Here is a 21388-nt window from a genome sequence, read left to right on the forward strand (position 1 = left end):
CAGTTCTCTTCCTAGTTGAGATATTTATGATAAGACTGTACAAAAAAAAGAGTCATAAATTTGGATTTCTTTTTTGACACAATTTTGACATGTGTGCACACGTGTTTTTTTATATCACCAGTTTTTATATCACCAGTTTTGACAGTGCAGTTTTGCACCTGATTGAACAGATTAAGAGTTTGTATACAAAATACATGTGATTTAAACTGCCTTTGTGATGTGCAGAGTATCTGACATCCACATGGTGGTAGCATCAAAGCCCATTAATTCTGTTCAACTGTCACTGTAAAATCTAGTGCTGCAGGTCGACTTGAAATAAGTTTCACCTCACAATCCTGACATGACAGACTGTGGGTGTGGATGGCTTCTCCATTGCCTTGACAATGAAATCAAAAAACACAAGCATGACTCTTGCTCTGGTCCCTCGGCAGGGCTGTTTAAACGGAAACTGTATCAATTGTTGTCCTTCAGGTTTGACTTGTAATGAAGCACATTTCAAAGTGTGTGACTCTGACTCTGGATAATAACAAACACAGACTAAACATAGAGCTGTAGCAGTCTGCGTGGGTTGTTTTTACATAAATGAGCATTTCAAGCTCTCCACACTGTTTCCACATTCAGTTGCTCACCATTCAGCGACCTATGCGCTTTCCCCCTTGTGTCCAACGCAGCAGTTTTTGCAAACCCTCATTTCCTGCCTTCAGCTGCCCTGTGGCATCCTCTAATTCCCTCTCTCCACTTTCCTTACTCACTCTCTCCATCCCCAGCTTTCCTGTTGCTATTGGTTGGCCAGACACATGCTCACACATTCAAACTCTCCTTTTCACCCTTTTCAGCCCTCCTCGCTCCCTCCTTGTCTCTCTCTTTATCTTTTGCTCCACCTCTCCAGCTTTCAGCACGCCTCTCACTGTTTCTCTCTCCCCCTTTTCGTCTCCCTCTCTCTCTTTCTCTCTCTACATGCAGCTCACATGCCCGCCATCAGCTTCATACAGCCAGGCTGCAGTACTGATGAAGGGAGCATTATTGGCTGAGCTGAACAAATCTGCTTGCCAAAGATCAACTCTCTGAGGACATCTGGCCAACTCAAGACACAAGGCCATTGGTGTTCATCCACAGATAGAGGCACTCCTGTGTTCTCCTGGGAATTAATTCAAATTACTAACAAGGGTGACAGTCTGGAAGCTTTCACTGACCAGTTTCTAATCAGTAAAGGTTAATTTATGACAACAACAGGCTGGTCTTGTACAGGACCCAAAAAACCCAGTGAAAAACTAACAACCTGTGGTTTTATAGCACCATTTTGCACCACAGGTGCAGGTAGGTGGATTCTGTTACCACCAGTTGTGCTTGGCTGGTATCCCCTTGTTTCCAGTTTTCATGCTCAGCTAAGCTAACCACCTTCATATTTAATGCACAGACATGAGAGTGATATAGTGACTCTTCTCATCTAAATCTTGGTGAGAAAGCAAATAATTTCCCCAAATTTTTAACTATAGATCTAATATCTCACATGCTAGTGATCTTAGGTTGAACCATGGACCTCTGTTACATCTCTCTCCCCCCTCATTTCCTATCACCTCTCTCCACTATCTAAAGAAGGCACAAAATGCCCAAAAATGTATTCAAGAAATATGGAGAATCTATAAACAAACATAAGGAAGCAAGCCAGTGCCTGTATATTAATGTTAGGCTGCACTGTATGTATATAGGTGTCAATTTATTGTAATAAGTACTGTTTATTTTTGGATAAATTTGTGTGCTGACAAACCAAAATGTCACATAAACCTGCCTTAGTTTTATAAAATAAAGTAAAAACCCAACAAGCTAATTCAGTCTTGACAAACACAAGCTTCAGGTTGCTGTCTGGTATCGGTAAATAAACCCTGTCTCGTCTCTGCACGGTGCTCCAGCCAGCTGCCTCCTCTCATCTTCAGTCAAAGACAGTGGGCTGGGCAAAACCCCTACCGAAAATCAATGCAGTTTACAGTGCAATGTGTGGGAACATTAGTCAGGTTAGAATCAGCTCATTTCATGCAAAGGGGTCTACAGCACTACAACGGGCACTGCAAGCTGACAGATATATATCCTGTGCAGAATATTAGCATTTAGACTCACTAGTGCTCCGTCTGGCAAAGTTATGACTAATGAATGCTATTATACTGCTGTCTGTTTATATCCCTTTCACAGCTCCTGCGTGTTTTGGTATGCTTATCCAGATCCGTTTAATCAAGGAGGTGATTCACAACAAGTCTCAGCCTCTGAAATTTGCAAGGACCTGTCATCTTATAACATGAAATGCGGGCACATTTACAATCTGTATTCCACAAGGCAGATTAAATATTTGATTTTAATCAAGGCTTACACCAGGTAAAAGGTCAGTCAGAGGGCTGCTAACAGTCTGTATAAGCTGCCATTTTGAAAGGCATTTGGAAAGAAAACTTCATTCTTTAGTAGTTATAGGCACCAACTCTGCTCTGCAATACCTCTGAACTACTGCATCATTGCTGTGCCTGTAATCATGGTGACTAGGACTTGCTCCGTTTTTATTGCTACTGGTTTACCGGAGTCACACAGCCAGCGTTTCTATGGCAACCTTAACAACAAAGGGCACGATGGTCCATTTATTTTAGGTTACAGCCCAAACTCGATAAGGGGAGAGATGATAAAGTGAGAGAAGCAAATGTGAAGGTGTAAAAGCTATGGTCCATCACTAAACGAATGCTGTCAGAGAAAAAGAGTACTACTGTTTTGTGAGGGTCCTGCAGCAACTTACAAAGCACTGTTTGTGTTGCTGTTAGTTAAATAATTCATAGTAAGGAGAACAGACTGGCTGGGTAGAGACAGTGAACATCGAAGATTAAACTGTATTAATAAATCTTTTCTGAAGTTATAAGAAATCACTTAAGTGCTTACAGGATATGACTCTTTTTTTTGCCACTTTGCTGCACTTCCTCATGCGTTTCTCCCTTTTTGCTTCTAACCTTCTCTATTTTATCATCTGAAGAGCTGCTGACCTCAACTGAGTTTTAATTCTGTTCACACATGCATCACAGATACATCAAGATATTTCACACAGCCAATGGAGCCAGTGAACAATCCAACAAAGCCTAACAATAGTGGATTTTTGAGGCAGATACTGATATCAATACTTTGAAAAAAATGATAACAATATACAGTGTATTCATTGGAAATACCAAAAGGGTTTTGTATTTATGATTGGGAGTGTTGGAATAAAGTGACAAGATTGGGTTACTATGTGCAGGTGATAAGCTAAACATCAGAGGACAACAAAAGAAAAAGTTGGATGCTGAAGAGAGATGGTGTAACAAAGTGAACTTGGTGTGAACTTTCTTTTGGGCCGCAACCAAGTTCAAAGCATCTCCTACTACTCCACCTACAGACCTCATACATCTATATCTGCAGACACACACAGAGTACTGTGTTATTTTTGTAGATAAATCCAGTAAATAATACCAAAGCACAACTATGCTTACAAATAACAAGTAATGTCTTTGAATTTTGCTGGCATTGCCCCAGCCTGGCTCATGGTGTGCGATCAGCACACTGAACAGAGGTGATAAAAGCTGGAGAAATACTTTGAAGACTAGACTTGTAGCTGCTTATATAAATGTGCTCTGCTCAGCAATTCACAAAGCTGAGCTCAAAAAACATGTGACTGATCCACTGCTTGTGCTGATGATCCAAAACGTAAAGGCAACACTGAGCATGTGGCTCCTCACAAATGAAGTTGTTTGCCTCTGGGTGAATCAGCAACAACTAGGTCACGTTGTTTTTGAATCTGTAAAAAGTGAAATTGACAAACGCAATGCTGAGATGTAACATACCTCCTGTCAGTATCTGATCAATGGTGTCAGTGTGACAAATAAAAGAAGACTGTTCCATCATTCCCTAATAGATAATAATGAGATTCAGTGAACAAACAACTGTCATTGTGCCATCACCTAAGTGAATCTCCAAAATGCTTTTTACATTGCCTCCTATAATCGTAACTGTGGGGACTTTTGTTAAATTCACATTAACTCAAGATGTGGTTCCATATTTCATAAAATCCACAACAATTCTGGTATTACCCTAATCAGTGGCATAACAAGTCAGAATCACAACACATCATTACCCAGAATTCCATGTGGCCATGTTTGCACATTTTTGAACTTTAAATTAACTTAAATAAAGGCAAATAAATAATAATTTTAAATTATTGAAAATTAATCTTTATTTAAACTTAATTTAGAAATGTAACATAGAGGTCTGAGTCAATAAACTATATTCTTATATGTTTATGTTATTCATTTGGTGAATGAATGGCATGGAGTAGATACTCAGAGTATGATAAATACTGCTTACCGTGTAAGTGCGGTTTGCACCATGTATGCCATAGACTCAGTACTAATGAAGCTCAAGCTCTTTTGATACAATAGCAGCAAGATAAAATGAATTAAGAAAGACAGGCTTGTCCGTGCGGGCCTCAATGAAGCTACATCACCTGCACATATGCTATTTATGACCCTGATACAGGTTCATTTTAAAACATGTCAGCTCTGCTATTTTCTATCACCAATTCATAAACAAGACACAATCCAGCAAATGGCTGAATGTCTGTGAAGATCTTTGAGATCTTGAGATCTTTCAGTGTGGACGAAAGTGGTAAATCCAACTTGCAGACTTTGCCACTTACAGGGCCACACCACTCGTGTGGATAAAAAAAACAGAGTTGCAAACCTTAACTTCAATCCTCCAGGTACAGTAAGCGATGCATCTTATTGGGTAGCAAGCATGACCACCCAAACAACAAAGAGACCTACAGTAATACCTCAAACTTGATCAACAGAAAACCAAGGCAAGAAAAGGAGCAGCTGTGCTACTGTAGTCATGCTTTCTGAACAACAATAACTGATCTCTGGAAAGTGCAGAGCACAAACATCACTTCTCAGCTATGAGTGACTCAGATCACAGTCTGGCTCAAAAATATATCTCATTTATCTTTAGACAATAAAAGCTGTTTTGAAAAAAAGAATTGCTGTTAAAAGGCCCTACACACCCCTGATACACCCACAACAGATGTTTTCACATATTTGCCCTGAAGCATGAATACTGTGACTGTTTTTGACTGTTTTGTTGCATCTATCCTGGTGGCAAAGAGATTTAAAGGACTGACCATGACTTGCAAAGTCATGGTCAGTCCTTTAAATATCATCCCAATCTCTCTCTCTCACCATCAATTAATTTCTTGTCACGATTCTACTACTGACAAAATGCCACTCAAAAATACATACAAAACATACATAATTTTGATGCACCTGTTGGGGCAGGACCACTCATATGTTTTCTCGTCTTCTTAATACATTTTTTATTGACCACACATATGCCCCAGCATGATTCTGCCAAATGTCAGCCTGAGCAGAGGTCTTTTTGAGAAGAAAACACCTACAGTATGTTGCATGATGCGGGTAAAAGGACAATGGACATGCAAGCATATAATCATCATATCACCCAAACATGAACTCTCCAGTGTATTTCCTGTAAAGTCCTCAGCAAGGCACCTTGATCTGTTCCTCTAAGCTGTAGTTAAATCTCTCCTCCTCCTGTGTTTGTTAATGTGAAATTGTTTGCCAGACTGAGTGAGGTCAAATCAGATGTCACACAGTCATGGGGGGTGAGATGCCTCTTCAGGCTGGGATTTTTTTTAATATACAGTATGTGCATGCATTCATTGTTTGTCTAAATGAATGAGCTCAAACAGAGATGTTGTATCAGCTATAATCAGAAGAGATCAAAGTCAAGTGACTGCATTGACTGCACCTGAACTGAGTCTTAAAACTACTATTGACTCCAGTACATAATGCTCTGGATGTGAAGGCCTCTTTGTAGTGGAAATGTGTGAGTGTGAGAGTGTGTGAGAAAGAGAGTGTGTATGCATTTGTGTACATGTGTGTTTGTTGTGGTTTCTGAACACAAAGCCCGTCTCAGCTGTGTGAAGCCCTTCAGCGGGGCCCAGGCATGAATCCGGATCAAAGCAGATTACAACCCTTAAGGATGAACACTCTCTTTGAAAGTGAGTATGTTTGTGAAATAAGTCAACTGTCAGAGGGGGAGAGAACAAACTTAAGCATAAAAACATTCAACTACTTTTGACTTGAAAATGCTGTTAAATTTAAGAGAGCTCCACCCATTCATTCATTCATTAGCTATACTGCTTGTCCTCTAATGTTGCTGAGGGGCTGGAGCCAATCCTAGCTGTCACTAGGCAAGAGGAAGGGTACACCCTGGACAGGTCACCAGCCTCTCACTGGGTAACACATAGAGACAAAAAAGCATTCACTCTCGTAATCATACCTGTGTGCAATTTAGGGTCACCAGTTAACCTAACATGCATGTCTTTGGACTGTGAAAGGAGGCCAGATCACCCAGAGAAAACCCACACAGGCACAGGAAGAACATGTAAACCATGCCCCAATAAGAGAGATTCAGAGATCTCTTAAAATGGTTAAGAGTAAATAAACGATGACTGCAGTACAGAAACAGAGCCGAGCACAGGTTTGCTTTCTGTCTGATTATAATAATAACAATAATGACGATACATTAGATAAGGCAGTATAATTAAGAATATAGCAGTTTTAGTCTTTTGAAAATTTGATAGATAGATAGAAAAAAATTGATTTTCTTTTCTCTGTATTTATAAGAGATGCAAACAAGCAACAAGAATAAATCTGACACTGGCAATTACTGTCTAAGCATCTTCACTGCCTGCACTTGTCAGCATGGTGCTAAATTCTCCTTATTATATGATTTTTCTGACATACCTCATCGGCCAACAGAAGGAAAAACAAACATTTTGTGGTTCCAGTGTCGCAAATATGAGAATTTGGGGCTTTTCCTTGTTTAACGCAATAGTAAATTTGATATTTTTAAACTTCTTATTGTTATTCTGACCAAAAAAGCTATTTAATACATTACTTTGGGCTTCAAGAAATGGTGACAGGCATTTTCACTATTTCCTTAATTTTTATAGACCCAAATGACAAATCAATCAACAAGTTTTTCATTCTTGATTAATTTGCAATTTTGTTTGTTTGTTTGTTGTCCCCCTCACAACTTTGCAGAGTCAAATGTGACATCTGCAAATGTCTTATATGGTACAGCCAATGACAAGATATTCAGTTTACTGTGATGTATGACACAGAAAAGCAGGAAATCCTCTCATTTAAGAAGTTGAAATCAGAAAACATCTGCCTACTGTTGCCTTTTGTTCAACTCTATCAGCAGACTAATCAATAATGAAAATAATTTTTAGCTAGAGCCCTACTTCACTGTAAACATCAGGAATGGTCTTGAATCAAGAATTATTTTGTTATTATTTTCACTCATTTTCTCTGCCTGCTTAATCCTTCTCAGGGTTAAGCCCTGCTGTATATTTCCCAGCATACACTGGGCAGAAGGCAAGACCACATCCACATCAGGACACCAATCTCAGGGCTATTTTTCACTCAGAAAACAGCTGCTTCTGGGGGGAAAAAATCCTGAAATAAGTGAAAATACAGCAGATTGATTGATTTCATCACTGACATAATGTTTTCCTGTTTTAAGACAGAATATTGGAATAGCTGTATTTATGAATGAACACTGTTTTGCATACATCTGTTTGCTGTATTTTTTCCCTATATTATATTTGAGCAAATGTTTGGGAATTCCAGCATATTCCAGCACCCGGCCGGAACCTGCCAGCCCCCTGAGGTGGTCGCACCGTTGGTATCACCTAATTGATGCTTTCTTCGACTGCCGGTGACGTCGCTCCAATAGCATCATGCCATGAAGTAAGCCCCCTCTCTCTCCACTCCAATTCGCATGCACTTTATAGAGCCACTGCGCTGCTCACACGCCATCCCGCTGCAGCCACTCACGCCTGGGAAAATCACGCTGAAATACCCGTGCATCTTCCCTGCAAGACCGCCCAACAAAACAGCTGGCACACACACCAGGAAACAATGCTCTGACAGATTCATGAAAAGTTGCATAATCGAACAGCGTGTGAGAGCTATTTCCAAATACGCTAAGTGATAAATGGGGGTGTTCTACTCCATATCAGTCTAGTACAACCACTGCAAAAGGGGGCAAGGAAATGAGCTGTCACATCTGTCAAACCTCCTTCTGCAACCTCCAGTGCAAAAATCAATCCAGAGGTCATCAGCACTGGAAAGGCAAAATAAGCTGAAGAACTGCCCTGCAAATGTTGCTGGGAGTCAAGTGTGGACCTGTGGGGACCTCTACGTCCAGATACCCCGTCTGACTCCTCTAACGTAAATGCCAACTTCCCACACTCCACGGTTAGCCAGTCTGTGAGATGAAAAATACACGCCTTTTGCCATATGTGCTCACAGTCTCTACCGCCGACGCACCGGCAGCAGCGCCGGCGTCACACGGAGAGGGACCCGCTGTCAACAAACCCAAACCCCGGCAAACAAACACTTCACGTCCACTCTCACTCTCACTACGTCGCGCTTTGCCCAACCGCCGCCGCCCCGCTTACCTCCGATGGTGACCCGTTTTGTCTTTCTTCCCCTTCGGCCTCCTCTTTCTGGCCTGGATGGCCATCACTGCCGGGGTGAGGTTGCGTTTATCCACGGGCATGACCGACGTCCGAGTCCGGGGAAGGGTGTAGGGAGGAGGGACGGGGAAAGAGAACAAACACACATCATCAGGCTCTACAAGCTGGCTGGTACGGGTCACTTAGCGTCGTTTAGCATGCGCCCGGTAAGGCTTTCAACTCGCGCAACTTCCGCCACCTTTCATGTTAAATACAAGCAGAAGTGGGGTAGCATAGCCGAGTTAAGAGGCTGAGGGATACGCACCTTTCCTGGAGCTCATGTTTCCTCCTCTTCCCCTCAGCAGGAGCAGGCAGCGCGGCGGCAGCAGCCGGAATCTCTCTCTCTTTCTCTCCCCCCCCTCTCTCCCTCTCTCACACACAAACACAAACACACACTAACCTCTATACCTTGGATGACACGCGCTCCCTCTGTCGTTTGAAGTGGGAGTCGCGTGCAGCCTGCGTGGACATGGACCCCAAATGGGCATGTGTGCTGAGTAAATGTAGTCTAGTTTATGTGTCACTAGCCATTTTTCACTTATTTTGATTAGTCTGTAATTTGCTTTACAGAGGAAGCACTTAGCAGTTACCGGTTTTAATGTTGTGGCTAAATGGACTGTGCAGTGTCGTTGCTTGGGGTCCAGCTGAGGACAGTTGTTGCATGTCAAAAGCCTGATGGTAAGCCCAGGATGCTACTTCTATACAATGTATACTGTTGTGTGTTTTTTGTATTGCTGTCTACATCCCACTCACTGATTTATGCTATTTCATCAAGATTTGTTGGACTTTTGACTTAGATTTTGGTGTTTTCTTTGGTCTCATCTTCAATCTTTCATGGTGCTCAAAAGCTCTGTTGTGAGAAACAACATCTTTGGTTATTAGTAATATGAAATTATTGGTCTGTGTCATTGCTGCTGGCGCAGTGGCTTTTATACAGTTCTCCTGAAGACAAGTGAGATCTGGACTTGAAAAATGTGTTTATGGATAATAATATTGCAATGTCAGTGCCATAGTACACATTTATCACTTGGGTTACAATAGTTATTCTCAGTAACGTCCAGCCCCTTACTTGTTTAAAAAAGATGCGATAGGCAATACCAAGGTTTCATCCCCTCTAGCTGTTTTATGTCTGTATGTGCAAAGACTGCATCTTTTGAGTCCAGATTACCATTACCAGAAAATATAATCTGACCCCCTGTAACTCCATCCTGAAGCCTGACAGTGAAAACCATTTATCTGTCTAAGTGTATTCAGTTGGTAGCAGTAATTGAAAAGGGTGATATCACACAGGTTTTCGCTCAAGAATATTTCATTTCTGGATATGGGAGATACATACACTTTAGCAAGTGTATGCACAGAATCATAAGTGACAATGACTGAACTTGCACTATTCCCATTTTAATTTAGAAGTCATGAGATGGAAATGTGGCAGCAAAGGGATTCAGATGGCTTCAGGAAATAAGTAAGTACCAAGACTTTTGAAATTTTGCACATTGCTTTTAGTGAAACATACCTACTTTTCCAGAAGAGCAGATGAGAAGGCACAAGGGAGGCAGCCCCAGGCTGAATAATTAATGTCTCGCGCCATTTAATCACTGCAGCTCTCCACTCAGTGCTGCATGTTAAACTGTGCTTTCACTAATGTAAAAATGTGATTGGCACTACTCCATGATGGTAAAATGGAATATTAGCAATTTTAGCATTGGACAATAGATAATTTGACTAATTAGTGGTATTTGTTAGCTACAATAATGAAGCCATGATTTTGATATAGCTGTTTTGAAAGCAGAACCACAATTTCTAAAGAGACCAAACCATCAGCTGTGCTCAAAAAGAAAAAAAAAATCTTTAAGGCATTAGTTCTAGCTGGATGTACCTAATAAACTGGCAAGTCAGTGTATTGACTAAAACATAGGGTCCAGTGGCAAAATATGCAGGCTATAATTGGACGCCTGATGTGTGATAGAAGTGCTTGGCTATATTTTGCATTACTAACATAATCACTTCGCTATTTCAGTACTTCTGCTATCGCGAAGCGCTTTTACGTTCGCGTCAACTCCACGACCCAGTCTCAGTAGTAAATCTTTCAGCTTAAGGAGAGGATACTTAACGCCTCCACAGCGAAAAGGCACCGCTGGGATTCGAACCCAGGATCTCCTGTTTACTAGACAGGCGCTTTAACCAACTAAGCCACGGCGCCGGTGTACGTCTATTTTTGATCATTCTGACTACCGAAATAAAGCTGTATGTAACGATAATGGCTGTCTAGGCTCGTGTGATCAAATGTGCTGTAATTACATTACATTCACACTGCGTTTCACGAAAATACAGTTGAACTAACTGAAGACGTGTGTCCGTCTCAGGGAAAGATAAAAAAATAAAATTATGTAAAATGTCTATTAGTGTTCCCTGAAGCCTAAGTTGGCAAGGGAAAGAAACTGCTTTTGTTTTATGCCTGCTACAATATGTAATTGTGTAATGTAATAATGCAGAAGAAGGGCGCATGCGTAAAGATTTTTTTCTGATGTGTCATAATAATGAATAAAAAAACTTTATTCAAATAGAACTTATCAAAATTACCAATTGTTGTTAGCTACCGGGCAGACATAAAAGCTGTAAAAAAAATAATAATAAAATGGAACACGTTTTTTTTCCTGAGTTGCTCATTTTATACCAAAATAAACTTTAAGCCAAGCTAACTCGATGATTGACAGCTTTTTAACCAAACATATGCAGCGGGCGGGCTCTAGGGTGGATCTGTTTCCGGGAACACACACACACACACACACACACACACACACACGTGTGGGAAAAGCTGCTGTTACCTGCTTACTCCCATCCTCACCAGACAGAGGTAAGTTAAATCAGCGTTTTGTGCTGAAACAACAGCGCGTTTCATGTTGTGTGTGTACACCCATGTTTTAGTTTAGGTATGCCGCTAGCCACTGTTAACCTTAGCTAGTGGTGTTAGCCAGCTAATTGATGCCAACGCGAATGCGCTAGCGGCTCTGCTAACTTTTGAGTGCTCAGCAGTACGTTCATTTGATCTTTTAGTGCCTGCGTCACGCTCGAGTAAGAAGTCTCCTCTACAAGTATTCAGCATCCAGGAGACGAGACGTGTTTCCCTGTGCCACTGTTGTCTTTTGCTACCTCACCCCCACAAACAGTAAGTCGATAGCATCATTTTGTAGGCCATTAATGTGTAGCGTTGTCTTTATTGCAGTGGAACGATGCCAGGTATATTTTGAGCTTACTTAAATGCAGCAGGTTTAGTTTACTGCATATAGTTAAATACAGCAGTTGCAATAGTGATGGTGTATAAATCTAAATTTACACAGACATAATACAACTGTTTTCATAACAGGAGTACTGTCCCTCGAACCTTACTCTGTTCTTCTTGTGTTCATCTTGTCCTAGTTTGGTTCAGATGGCTGAATCAGAGCCTTTGCCTGTACAGGTTGGAGAGAAGAGAAGCTGTCCAGAGAATGAAGAAGATGACACACGGTCCAAGAAACCCAAAGTAGAGAGTGATCATGAAAATGGAGGTCCTGCCTACCAAGATGAGGAGCCTGAAGGAGAAGGGAGTGATGGAGAGGAGGATGGGGAGACTTTTGCCAACATGATGAAGCATGGTCTCACTGAGCTGGATGTGGGCATCCTGAAGTACGTCAGTGACCACAAGGGCTTCTCAGGAATCCTGAAGGAAAGGTTTGTCCTCATGATTCATTCAAAATTTTGCATAATTTGCCTAAAAATGATTCAGTTTGGTTTGTTTAACAGATAATTTCTTGTGGTTTGTTCTCAGATATTCAGATTTTGTGGTGCATGAAATCAACAAACAAGGCAATATAGTGCATTTAGATGACCTCTCTATCCCACCAGATGATGAGGTAAAATAATATTTCACTTTATTATAGAGACTCACTAACATGGCTAGTTACTTAAGATGGCTAGCAGGGAATATCAGTCAACATTTAAAATGTGGTATTATTTCTTGTTGAACCCAGTCGATGATGCAGCTTGTTTTAAAGTCTCAAATTCATGACTTGACATGTAGACTTGAACTGGTATCAGAGGAAACTTTTAACCTGTCCTGTCCAGCCCTGGATCAGGTCAGATCATGCTTTCTGCGTTTTTTGTGTTTTGTTTCTTCTATGTCAGGATGTCCCTGAGGCTAAACAGCAGCAACAGGAATCTGATGTGCTGACTGAAGAACAGAAAAAGCAGCTCGGAGAGCTGCAGCTCTTTAAGAATAAAGAGGACAATGTCTCCATTGAGGTGAGTTAACACTGATTGGTTCCATTTATGACATCAGTTAAATCTAATTGAAAGTTTTACAAAATGTCTTTACCCTATTCCTTAAAATCTGCAGGTGATGGATGATTCAAAAGAGAGGCGGACACTGGTCCACAAAGCCATCAAGACTCAGTTTCCTGGACTGGAGACAAAGACAGAAGAGAAGGAAGGACGCAAGTTCATAGTGGCATATCATGCTGCTGGGAAGAAAGCTCTAGCAGGTATGTGGAGAGGAGACAGAACCCAGAACTGTCAGGACAGAATTTGTAACTGGTAATGATCAGAGAAAGGATTTATTGCATGTCCTTTTTATGTCTGCTGCAGTGCATGTGTTCACAGCTGAATTCCAGAGCAGTAAAATTCAATGCATGCACTTGTGCATGAGCATGATCAACACACCTGCATGATTCTGCCCAGATCTTTACTTATGATAATTTTTCAACCAGCTGTTTGTGATTATGGACTGACCTTGTTGTTCAGTGTGGAATGCTCTGATTAAAATTATGACTTGGTTTGGTCAGACCAAACACTTAAAAGATGATGAGGAAAGCAGAGACAAAATAAAATGAATAAACCCTGCACCCTTATTGCATAAATACCACGTTCCGCTCTCAGGCCCATGCATGAGATCTCACCTCTGACAACTCGCCCCACAGTATGCAAAAATCTCTTTCTTAGTAACATTATTCTATCCTCCTTTTGCTCTTCTCTGGTGGATAGAGGTCAAAACAACTGCAGGTAAGAACCTATTCTCCACACAGCACAGAGGAAGTGGTTAAAACCCACATGGAGTTAGGTGTTGGTAACTAGTTGTGATTAAAAATGCTGTTTGTGTTGTTATAGCAGCTTGAATTTATTTCCATCTTGTCTTGCAATATAGTGATTGAATATGATAGTGAAAAATAATCTTGATTAGAAGTGGTAAAATTAACTACAAATTCCAAAGGGGATAGCTGGAATTTTTTGAGGTCTTTTAAAGTGATTTTGTGTTTTTGAATATGTGAATTATAACAATTCCTACTCTGTGTTTCAATACAACTTTTTTCTGTGTCCATAAAAGCTCCAAGGAAACACTTCTGGCCCAAAAACCGTGGCAGTTTTTGCCACTTTGTCCTGTACAAGGAGAATAAAGACACCATGGACGCCATCAACGTGCTTTCAAAGTTCCTCAGGTCTGATTGCAGTGCTTTTCATTTGTTTTTTAGATAGATTAAGAGTATGTCTGGCCAATTAAATGTTTGTGGTTAAGAACCATCATATGTATAATAATGCATGTCTTTCTAGGCTCAGACCCAACATGTTTTCCTATATGGGAACAAAGGACAAGAGAGCTATCACTGTGCAGGAGATCGCTGTGCTCAAGTGGGTGCTCCGTGTTGCATCTCATCTGTGCTCGAGGTGTTTTTGTTGTAAGGCAGATGTTTGCTGGATCTGTAGTTAAAGAAAATCCCCCCATGTCCCTCAGGATCACAGCGGAGAGGTTGGCTCACCTCAACAAGTGCCTCATGAACCTCAAGCTGGGAAACTTCTGCTACAAAAACCATCCTCTAAAACTTGGGGAGCTGCAGGGAAACCATTTCACTGTGGTCATCAGGTCAGCAGATGTTACTAGATGTTTCACATGACTTTTGTTAATGTGCATGACTGTAGACTTCTTTCCTGTGATTTGTTGTGGATGCCGGTTAGCTGTTAACTGGAGGCAGTACACAGTGGAAACACCGGTCATACCTCAAATTTAGCACAAGCTCTCAGGTCTATAGATGAAGTTCCATGGCTTTTATTTACATTTGAAAACCCCTTTAATGCAGTATTGCTTTTAATATTGCTTTTTGCCACAATTTTGAAAAAAATACAGTATTTCATCTCTTAAACTCTGTCTGCTCTTGCCATTACTGTTAGAATTCCTGAACTTGTTGACCTCTCTTACTCTATCAGGAACATCTCAGGAACCGATGAGCAGGTCGATCAGGCCATGACGTCCCTCAAGCAGACAGGTTTCATCAACTATTATGGCATGCAGCGCTTCGGTACCACAGCTGTGCCCACACAGCAAGTTGGCAGGTAAGCTCGTGACATAGAGATACTAGCATAAATTATGACAGGATGGTATATTCAAGTGTTGTTTTCTCATTTTGTTTGGGGTAGGGCCATCTTGAAAAATGACTGGAATGAGGTGGTGGATTTGATTTTGAAGCCTCGTCCCGGAGGTAATAAACTTTTTTTTAAACCCCTTAAACCTAACCCTAACTTTTGCACTTTCTTTTCCTCCATCTGTAAAAGTATTTAAAATGTATCTTTCATCTTTATTGCCTTCTTCAGCAGAGAAAGAATTCCTGGTCCGTTGCAGAGAGGAGTGGGCTAAGACTCAGGACCCAGAGGCAGCTTTGAGAAAGCTGCCCAATAAACGCTGTGTTGAGGGGCAGCTGCTGCGAGGCCTGTCTATGTATGGCAAGAAGAACATCGTCACTGCCTTTGGACTGGTTAGTTTTCTGTTATTAATGGTAGAAGGTTGAAAATAACAGCAAAAAGATGTAGGCACATGCCACATATGAATATGTCTTAACTGGATGAATGAAAGAAAACAGGATGCTACTTGGAAAAGAACTGTCTATTTAGTAAACCCTCTGTGCATTAACACGTTTATTGTTTGTTTATGTACAAATTTATTGCAGCATGACAGAGCAAGACAAGTTTCTCCTCTTTCTAATGGCTGCTGTGCGCTTGTTTTCCAGATCCCCCGTAACAACCGTCTGATGTACATCCACAGTTACCAGAGCGTGGTGTGGAACACCATGGTGAGCCGCAGAATCGAAGCCTTCGGCCTGAAGGCTGTGGAAGGGGACCTGGTGCTCAGAGGAAGTTAGTAATTTGGCTCCTCTTTCAGCTCACAAATGTTGATTATTAAAGGAATAGTTTGACATTTTGGAAAATAGGTTTACTCCCTTTCTTGTCTGACAAACAAAAAAAAACATTTTTGAACTTTGGGCTTTGAATGTATTTAACAAAAAAGAAATAACATGTTATTTGGTGACCTTTTAACACGTCTGGTTGGCAGATTTGTTCCTTTTGGACAGAGCCAGGTTAGCTGTCTCCTCCTGTCCTCAGTCTATATGCAATGGTAAACTACCAGTCACAGTGAATATGCATTTCTGAGAATGTCAAACTACTGCTTTAACCACAGTGTGTTTTAAAGAATGAGAAAATCTGACATACATTAAAATTATTAAAATTAAATATACATTTTAAAATTAAAATTGTCCAAAACAGCATAGATTATTTTGTAATTCATCTGTTAAAAGCAACCAAAACGAAGCATTTCCAATTTGTCAGCCTGTTGCTATTTAGATTAGGATTTTCAGAGAATATTACAGCTTTCCACCCAATAATCTTTATCATTTAACAGACAAAGTGGGTCATGTAAAATATGCTTACTGAAAAGTGTCTCTTTAACAGTATTTTCAGCCTCAGTGTTATCTCTGATTTGTTCATGAAGCCACAGCACACGTCCTGTCTGCAGAGGAGGCTGAGAGTCACACCATCCATGACATTGTGATGCCCCTTCCGGGGTTTGACGTCATCTACCCAGCTCACCATGGTAAAAAGTGGCTCTGTGTGGTTTTGTGTTTGTTTATTTGCATGTTATACAAAGGGATAATTGTAAAAATAACATTTGGGTGGTGTAAGCACTACACCTGTTCCTCTTTCTTACACACACAAACCCACCCAGCAAGGGGCTTTTAAACTCTTTAAGCCTAGCAAAGCTGCTGATAAACAGCTAAGTGAAAGAAATGTGCAACAGAATAAACAAATCAAAACTGGCAAAGAAAAAACTGAATTAACGTATCAAGTAAACCTGTGACAAAAAAAATAAATGAAAGGAAAATACAGGTCTGAGCATGTAGTTGTGTTGCATTATCAGTGATTGTTGTTTGTTTCTGTCAGTGGGTAAAGGTTACAGAGAGCTGCTTTCTGCAGACGGGCTGGACATTGACAACATGAGGCACAAAGTGAAGGACTATTCCCTGGCTGGAGCTTACAGACGCATCATCATCAGACCGAGCGACGTCAGCTGGTTAGCGCTTTCTCTGATACAGTGCATAAAATGATCTGTTTAACATGCAGTATTACTGTTGCACCAGTTCCTCTGTGGTCTAGTACCAACACAACAAAATGTTGAGGCTGCTAATTGTGTCTGCAGTTATGTCAGTGCTGTAATTCTTCAAAGCAGTCTATGAACTGGTTTGTTGGTTTGGTGTTTGTCTGTTTTGTGCAGGGAGGTAATTCACTATGATGATCCCAGGATCTCCCTGGTGCATTCTGATTTTGAGAAACTGGAGAACAAACCTGCCCCCGTCTTCAACAAAGGTAAGTTCATCAAGGCTGCAACTAACAATTATTTGTGTTCCCGATTATTATGCTGATGAATCGATTAGTCACTCGGTCTGTGAAATGTCAGAAAATTGAAAAAAGTCCATCCCAGTTTCTCACAGTACAGTGTGAAATCTTTGCAAGTAATGGTTGCAGCTCTAGTCATTTGATGTTCTGCTTCTCTGTACACAGCCAAACGCAGCATTTCTTTCTTTTCCCCAACAGAGGGGAAGTATCGGGCTCTGCGGATGGAGTTCTCTCTGCCTCCTTCAACCTATGCCACTATGGCGATCCGAGAGGTCCTCAAGTTGGACACTAGCATCAAAAAACAGACACAGCTCAACACCACCTGGTTCAACTGAGACCAGAGTGCACCCTGGCATAAACCCGACTGCTGCTTCAGGCTGCAACGCACTTGTCTACTGTGGCTACTTACTGTTGTGAGTGTTTTTAAGTATATAGTGTGTGTGAGGGAGTAAGTGATTGGATTCTATATGAATCCAAATGTTATTTCTTTGAAGTACAAAGAGCAACAAATACTGTTATTCAACTGTTTTTTTTAAACAATATTTTTACTTGCTCTAAAGCGTTTCTCTGCTGCAATGATTCAGCATATTTTGACAATGATTTAAGTAAACCTTGTGATTTCAGGGTGCTCTCACATATAGTAATCCTTGCTGAACAGTCTGTTTGTACAGAAATATGAGTTTTTGTTTTTTTAGTTTTAAACTGAATGTAAACACTCCTGAAGAGAGAAATAAAAAAAAAAAATTAAAGATTGAGTTTACCATGTGCAGTTTGTCCTTGATTGTTGTTAATGTGATGCTTTGTTGTAACTTGGTGTCTTTCCATTATGCAGGTTTTTGATTGTGTTTTATGTTGTAATAATGCCATTATCTGCCTGTCTTTTTACACAGAAAGATAAGGGTGTGTCTCCCCCACAGAGATGCTTTTGACCACTAATGTGACTAAGATTACATAAACACTGTCTCCCTCTACTGGCTGCCAGAGCCAAGTGTCTCTCCAGTGGAGGATCTGAAATTTATTTTGGGCTCTTATCAATCTGCTGCTGGTCAAAACAGGCACTGTGGTGCTGACCATCTGGCACTGTGGCATATGCCAGCTGGCATGATACAGCTGCCCTCTCAAACTAAATGCGATTACTAATCATATTCATCCTGGGGCTATGTCTGCCCTCTTAGTTTTGGATCATCTCTTTATTTTTATGTTTTAGTGGTAGTGTTTTTAGCATGTGAACAAGTGCAACAAAGAGATTTGACAAGATGCTGAGGAGTCACATAAATAGAGTTGCCAAAACCGTTTCTGGGAGAAAGATGATTTTTATTTACTCTATTAAACTTAACTTGTGTAGTTCACATTTCATGGCATAGTTTATGATTCAAATAAAACAAAAAGGGTTTGCCCACCACAGATGCTGAACACAGGTTATTACTGTTTTCTGTTCATTATCACACATTATTATTCATCTACAAGTAAAATGTGTTACATATGTCAATATCCTTGTAATTTATAAGACAAAAACTTGTGGATGTTGGCCCAGTTTGTGCAGGATTTGTTTCAGTTTGAGAAGAGCATAGTAAGTGCTGCAGTTAAAAGGCTGTATATGAAAATGTAAAACTGTTGATCTAATCTGTCTGTGGTGAACAAAAGGCCTACACAGGCAGGTGTAGTTCCCAGTCATTAAGAGGATAAGTTGTCAAGATAAAGTGAGTGATGAGTACTACCATATACGCTGTAGGTTTTCCATGGTGAGTTTATGCACAACAAAAGCTTTTTAAGCTTGTCCAATCAACACAACACAACTGAAATAATAATCAGCATTCTGTATCAGAGAATAATATATGGAGAACTTTAGTTGCAAAGGGAATAAATACTTTTAAATACTTTAAAATTCTGACAGACATCAGTGGAAGAGTGTATATCCACTTAGAAACCAGTAAGTGGGCTATTTAACTAAGGTTATTTTGATATACAGTGTACACTGTGTTTAAGAAGGAAAGTATTTTTAAGCAAATCTGTGTGCTAGTGGAGAGAAGAACACAGGCCCAATGAAAATGATAATGATTAACTATTATTTCTTAAATGGGGAAAATATTTTTAATCACCAGTCCCTTGCAGAGCAATGTGCAAAACCTAGCATTATAATATGAGCAAAATTTAGAATAAAACATTTTAAATGAATATTGATTAATTTTTAATCAGACATTGATGTAAATTTGAACCTATACTAAATCTGATGGACCATCTCCATGTTTTTAAGGCTGGTGCAGAGCACTGTTATCACTATTAGGAGGCACACAGTTGTCATAGAAGATCTGGAAAGAGCTGCCAACATAAGTTACCCTCTTCAGGAAGTCCTCCAGCTGCTGCACCGACATTTCCTGAACCTTATTATTCTCCTTGTTGTTGAGCCCATAAGCTGCAAACACAGGGAGCTTTGAGCGCTCGGAGAATGGCGCATTGTGGTCAAAATCAACGCAGCAGTAAGCCGACCAGAAGTAGGTGGGGATGCCCAGGCGGTTAATGTTCCCGCGGCGGATTGTGTGACCCGAGGTGGTGACCCCGGTGACCACATAGGCTGTGCCTCGGCAGTAGTTGTTGAGCCGCTTGCGGATGGTGTTCTCATGGTTTTTCCAGGGGCCGATGTTGAACTCTCGGACCTGTGGGACCACATTTGTCAGGGTGTAGGTGGCTGCTTTGTCGTCAGGGTCGGCCTGGTGCTCGTCTGGATTCAGCTGTCCGCGCTCGAAGATAACAGTGTCAGAGTAGTCATCAAGGACAGCCTGTGCATCTTCAAAACCCCTATGAACATCTTCTGCAGGGTACTGCTGCATCTCTCTGGAGCCAGACACTGTGGACAGCTGCCAGAATAAACAATGTCAGTATACAGTAATAAGACTAATTCCTGAAGGATCTCTCCAAATTTTTAAGCTAGCATTAAGCTTTTTTAATCCTACGGGAGATGAGCAGCAAATCCAACCATTCCTACCTGTGGCTCATACATCCAAGGCACATAAACCCTCTTCATGCCATCTGAGCGCTTGAAGGTGTAGGCAGAATAAACAGGAATGTGGCTGACGGTGTCATACAGAGTCACAAATCTTGGTTTTCCATCATAGAACTGGCAGATCTTTTTAAATGGCTGCTCCTCAAGCCCTCGAGGCAGCGTGCCCATGTACAGGAATTGTTTACATTCAGGAGACAGATTTTCCTGCACCTCTGCTCCTGCCATCAGAACAAAAAGCAGACAGGCGAGGGCTTGATATGCTCCGTAGACAATCATGGCGAAACATACAGCGTCCCCACAGTGCATTTACTCCCTCTGAAAAGCCGTCCTGCTGTGTGGACTCTTGCAGCTTGCTCTGTGCCTCTTACCATATTATGCAAATTCTTATCTTTTTCCCTTTTACAATTATCCAGACCATTGCCATGTTTGACCAGCTCAGCATCACGAGTGCAGCCAACTTCAGAGATCTCTTTTCAAGTTATGCTGGGAAAAAATGTATATTTCTGTAAACCATCAACCTATAATTTCCCTGCAATGACAGATCAGAATGTCTACTGTGAGAAACATCTGTCCTGAGAGGTGTTCTAATCAAACAAATTAAGTGGGAACACTTGTGTTGTTGGGCCACTGGTGTATATGGGCTTTAACACACATATTAAGCACATTACAATCATTTATATGTTTAATGTTTCAGATCTTCAGTTCAAGCTTTTTGCTCATATCAAATGAACACAGAGGTTACAGCTGACTTATTATAGGCTTATTATAGACACACTATAACATCTTTAATAAGGCTAAGTGGCTTAGAAAATGGTCAGCTTCATATGTTCATTTAAAGTCTCTATTGGTCTGACACTGTTGTTTTGCACAGTGACGTTCAACCTACTGTTTTCTCCTCAATGAAACAGTTGTATTTACTCTTTCTTTCTTTCCTTCCCAGTAAGTAAAGCTGTATGTGTATGTGTGTGTGCATGTGTGTGCGCGTGTGTGTGTTCACTGGCATGTTTCAGTGAGAGAAAAGACGAATGTTTTTAGAGGCATCTGTTTCCATAACAACTGGTTGATGGCAGCGTGACCTCTTCCCCTGTGGCAAC

General features: G+C 40.8%; 3 protein-coding genes and 1 non-coding gene across 9 annotated transcripts in view; 1 reads left to right on the forward strand and 3 right to left on the reverse strand.

Annotated features, from left to right (window-relative positions):
• Nucleotides 1-9014, reverse strand: part of srpk2 (SRSF protein kinase 2) — a 60992-nt gene extending 51978 nt beyond the window's left edge. For 3 of the 4 annotated variants that reach the window (XM_051073209.1, XM_051073211.1, XM_018675960.2), the window contains exons 1-2: nucleotides 8868-9014; nucleotides 8546-8612 (exon numbers count right to left, since the gene is read on the reverse strand). In XM_051073209.1, the coding sequence (XP_050929166.1) occupies nucleotides 8546-8612; nucleotides 8868-8883 (83 nt within the window). In that variant the 5' untranslated portion in view covers nucleotides 8884-9014. The remainder of the gene's footprint in view (nucleotides 1-8545; nucleotides 8613-8867) is intronic. The other variant, XM_051073208.1, reaches the window with a different exon arrangement.
• Nucleotides 9015-10728: 1714 nt separating this feature from the next.
• On the reverse strand, nucleotides 10729-10802 carry trnat-agu (transfer RNA threonine (anticodon AGU)). The gene has a single exon. It is a non-coding gene; the product is annotated as a tRNA-Thr (tRNA).
• Nucleotides 10803-11290: 488 nt separating this feature from the next.
• On the forward strand, nucleotides 11291-18058 carry pus7 (pseudouridine synthase 7). Of its 3 annotated transcripts, none has more exons than XM_018675964.2 (17): nucleotides 11291-11456; nucleotides 11657-11768; nucleotides 12020-12310; nucleotides 12408-12492; nucleotides 12764-12880; nucleotides 12975-13119; nucleotides 13959-14070; nucleotides 14183-14260; nucleotides 14364-14492; nucleotides 14834-14959; nucleotides 15044-15105; nucleotides 15218-15378; nucleotides 15631-15757; nucleotides 16392-16493; nucleotides 16841-16970; nucleotides 17172-17263; nucleotides 17492-18058. In XM_018675964.2, exons 1-17 carry the CDS (start codon nucleotides 11306-11308, stop codon nucleotides 17626-17628), a joined length of 2157 nt encoding a protein of 718 aa, XP_018531480.2. In that variant the 5' UTR covers nucleotides 11291-11305; the 3' UTR covers nucleotides 17629-18058. The 3 variants fall into 3 exon arrangements, with proteins under 3 accessions (XP_018531480.2, XP_050929169.1, XP_050929170.1); XM_051073212.1 differs by having other exon boundaries at nucleotides 15221-15378; XM_051073213.1 differs by lacking the exon at nucleotides 11657-11768 and having other exon boundaries at nucleotides 11383-11456.
• Nucleotides 18059-18209: 151 nt separating this feature from the next.
• LOC108883086 (endonuclease domain-containing 1 protein-like) lies at nucleotides 18210-20614 on the reverse strand. Its single transcript, XM_018675966.2, has 2 exons — nucleotides 20277-20614; nucleotides 18210-20148 (listed from the first exon to the last, which is right to left on the reverse strand). The coding sequence occupies exons 1-2, from the start codon at nucleotides 20598-20600 to the stop codon at nucleotides 19543-19545; spliced, it is 930 nt and encodes a 309-aa protein (XP_018531482.1). The 5' UTR covers nucleotides 20601-20614; the 3' UTR covers nucleotides 18210-19542.
• Nucleotides 20615-21388: the final 774 nt, after the last annotated feature.

The sequence above is a fragment of the Lates calcarifer genome, linkage group LG10 (genome assembly GCF_001640805.2).
Source record: "Lates calcarifer isolate ASB-BC8 linkage group LG10, TLL_Latcal_v3, whole genome shotgun sequence".
In the NCBI taxonomy this organism is placed as follows: domain Eukaryota; kingdom Metazoa; phylum Chordata; class Actinopteri; family Centropomidae; genus Lates; species Lates calcarifer.

Excerpts from the sequence above, each read along its gene's own strand:
- pus7 (XM_018675964.2), top strand. The coding sequence starts at position 11,306 with ATGATTGACAGCTTTTTAACCAAACATATGCAGCGGGCGGGCTCTAGG. Across the intron at positions 11,769-12,019 it reads CTACCTCACCCCCACAAACA|TTTGGTTCAGATGGCTGAAT; the intron begins GTAAGTCGATAG and ends ATCTTGTCCTAG. Across the intron at positions 13,120-13,958 it reads TGGGAAGAAAGCTCTAGCAG|CTCCAAGGAAACACTTCTGG; the intron begins GTATGTGGAGAG and ends TGTCCATAAAAG.
- LOC108883086 (XM_018675966.2), bottom strand. The coding sequence starts at position 20,600 with ATGCACTGTGGGGACGCTGTATGTTTCGCCATGATTGTCTACGGAGCA. Across the intron at positions 20,149-20,276 it reads CTTGGATGTATGAGCCACAG|CTGTCCACAGTGTCTGGCTC; the intron begins GTAGGAATGGTT and ends TTATTCTGGCAG.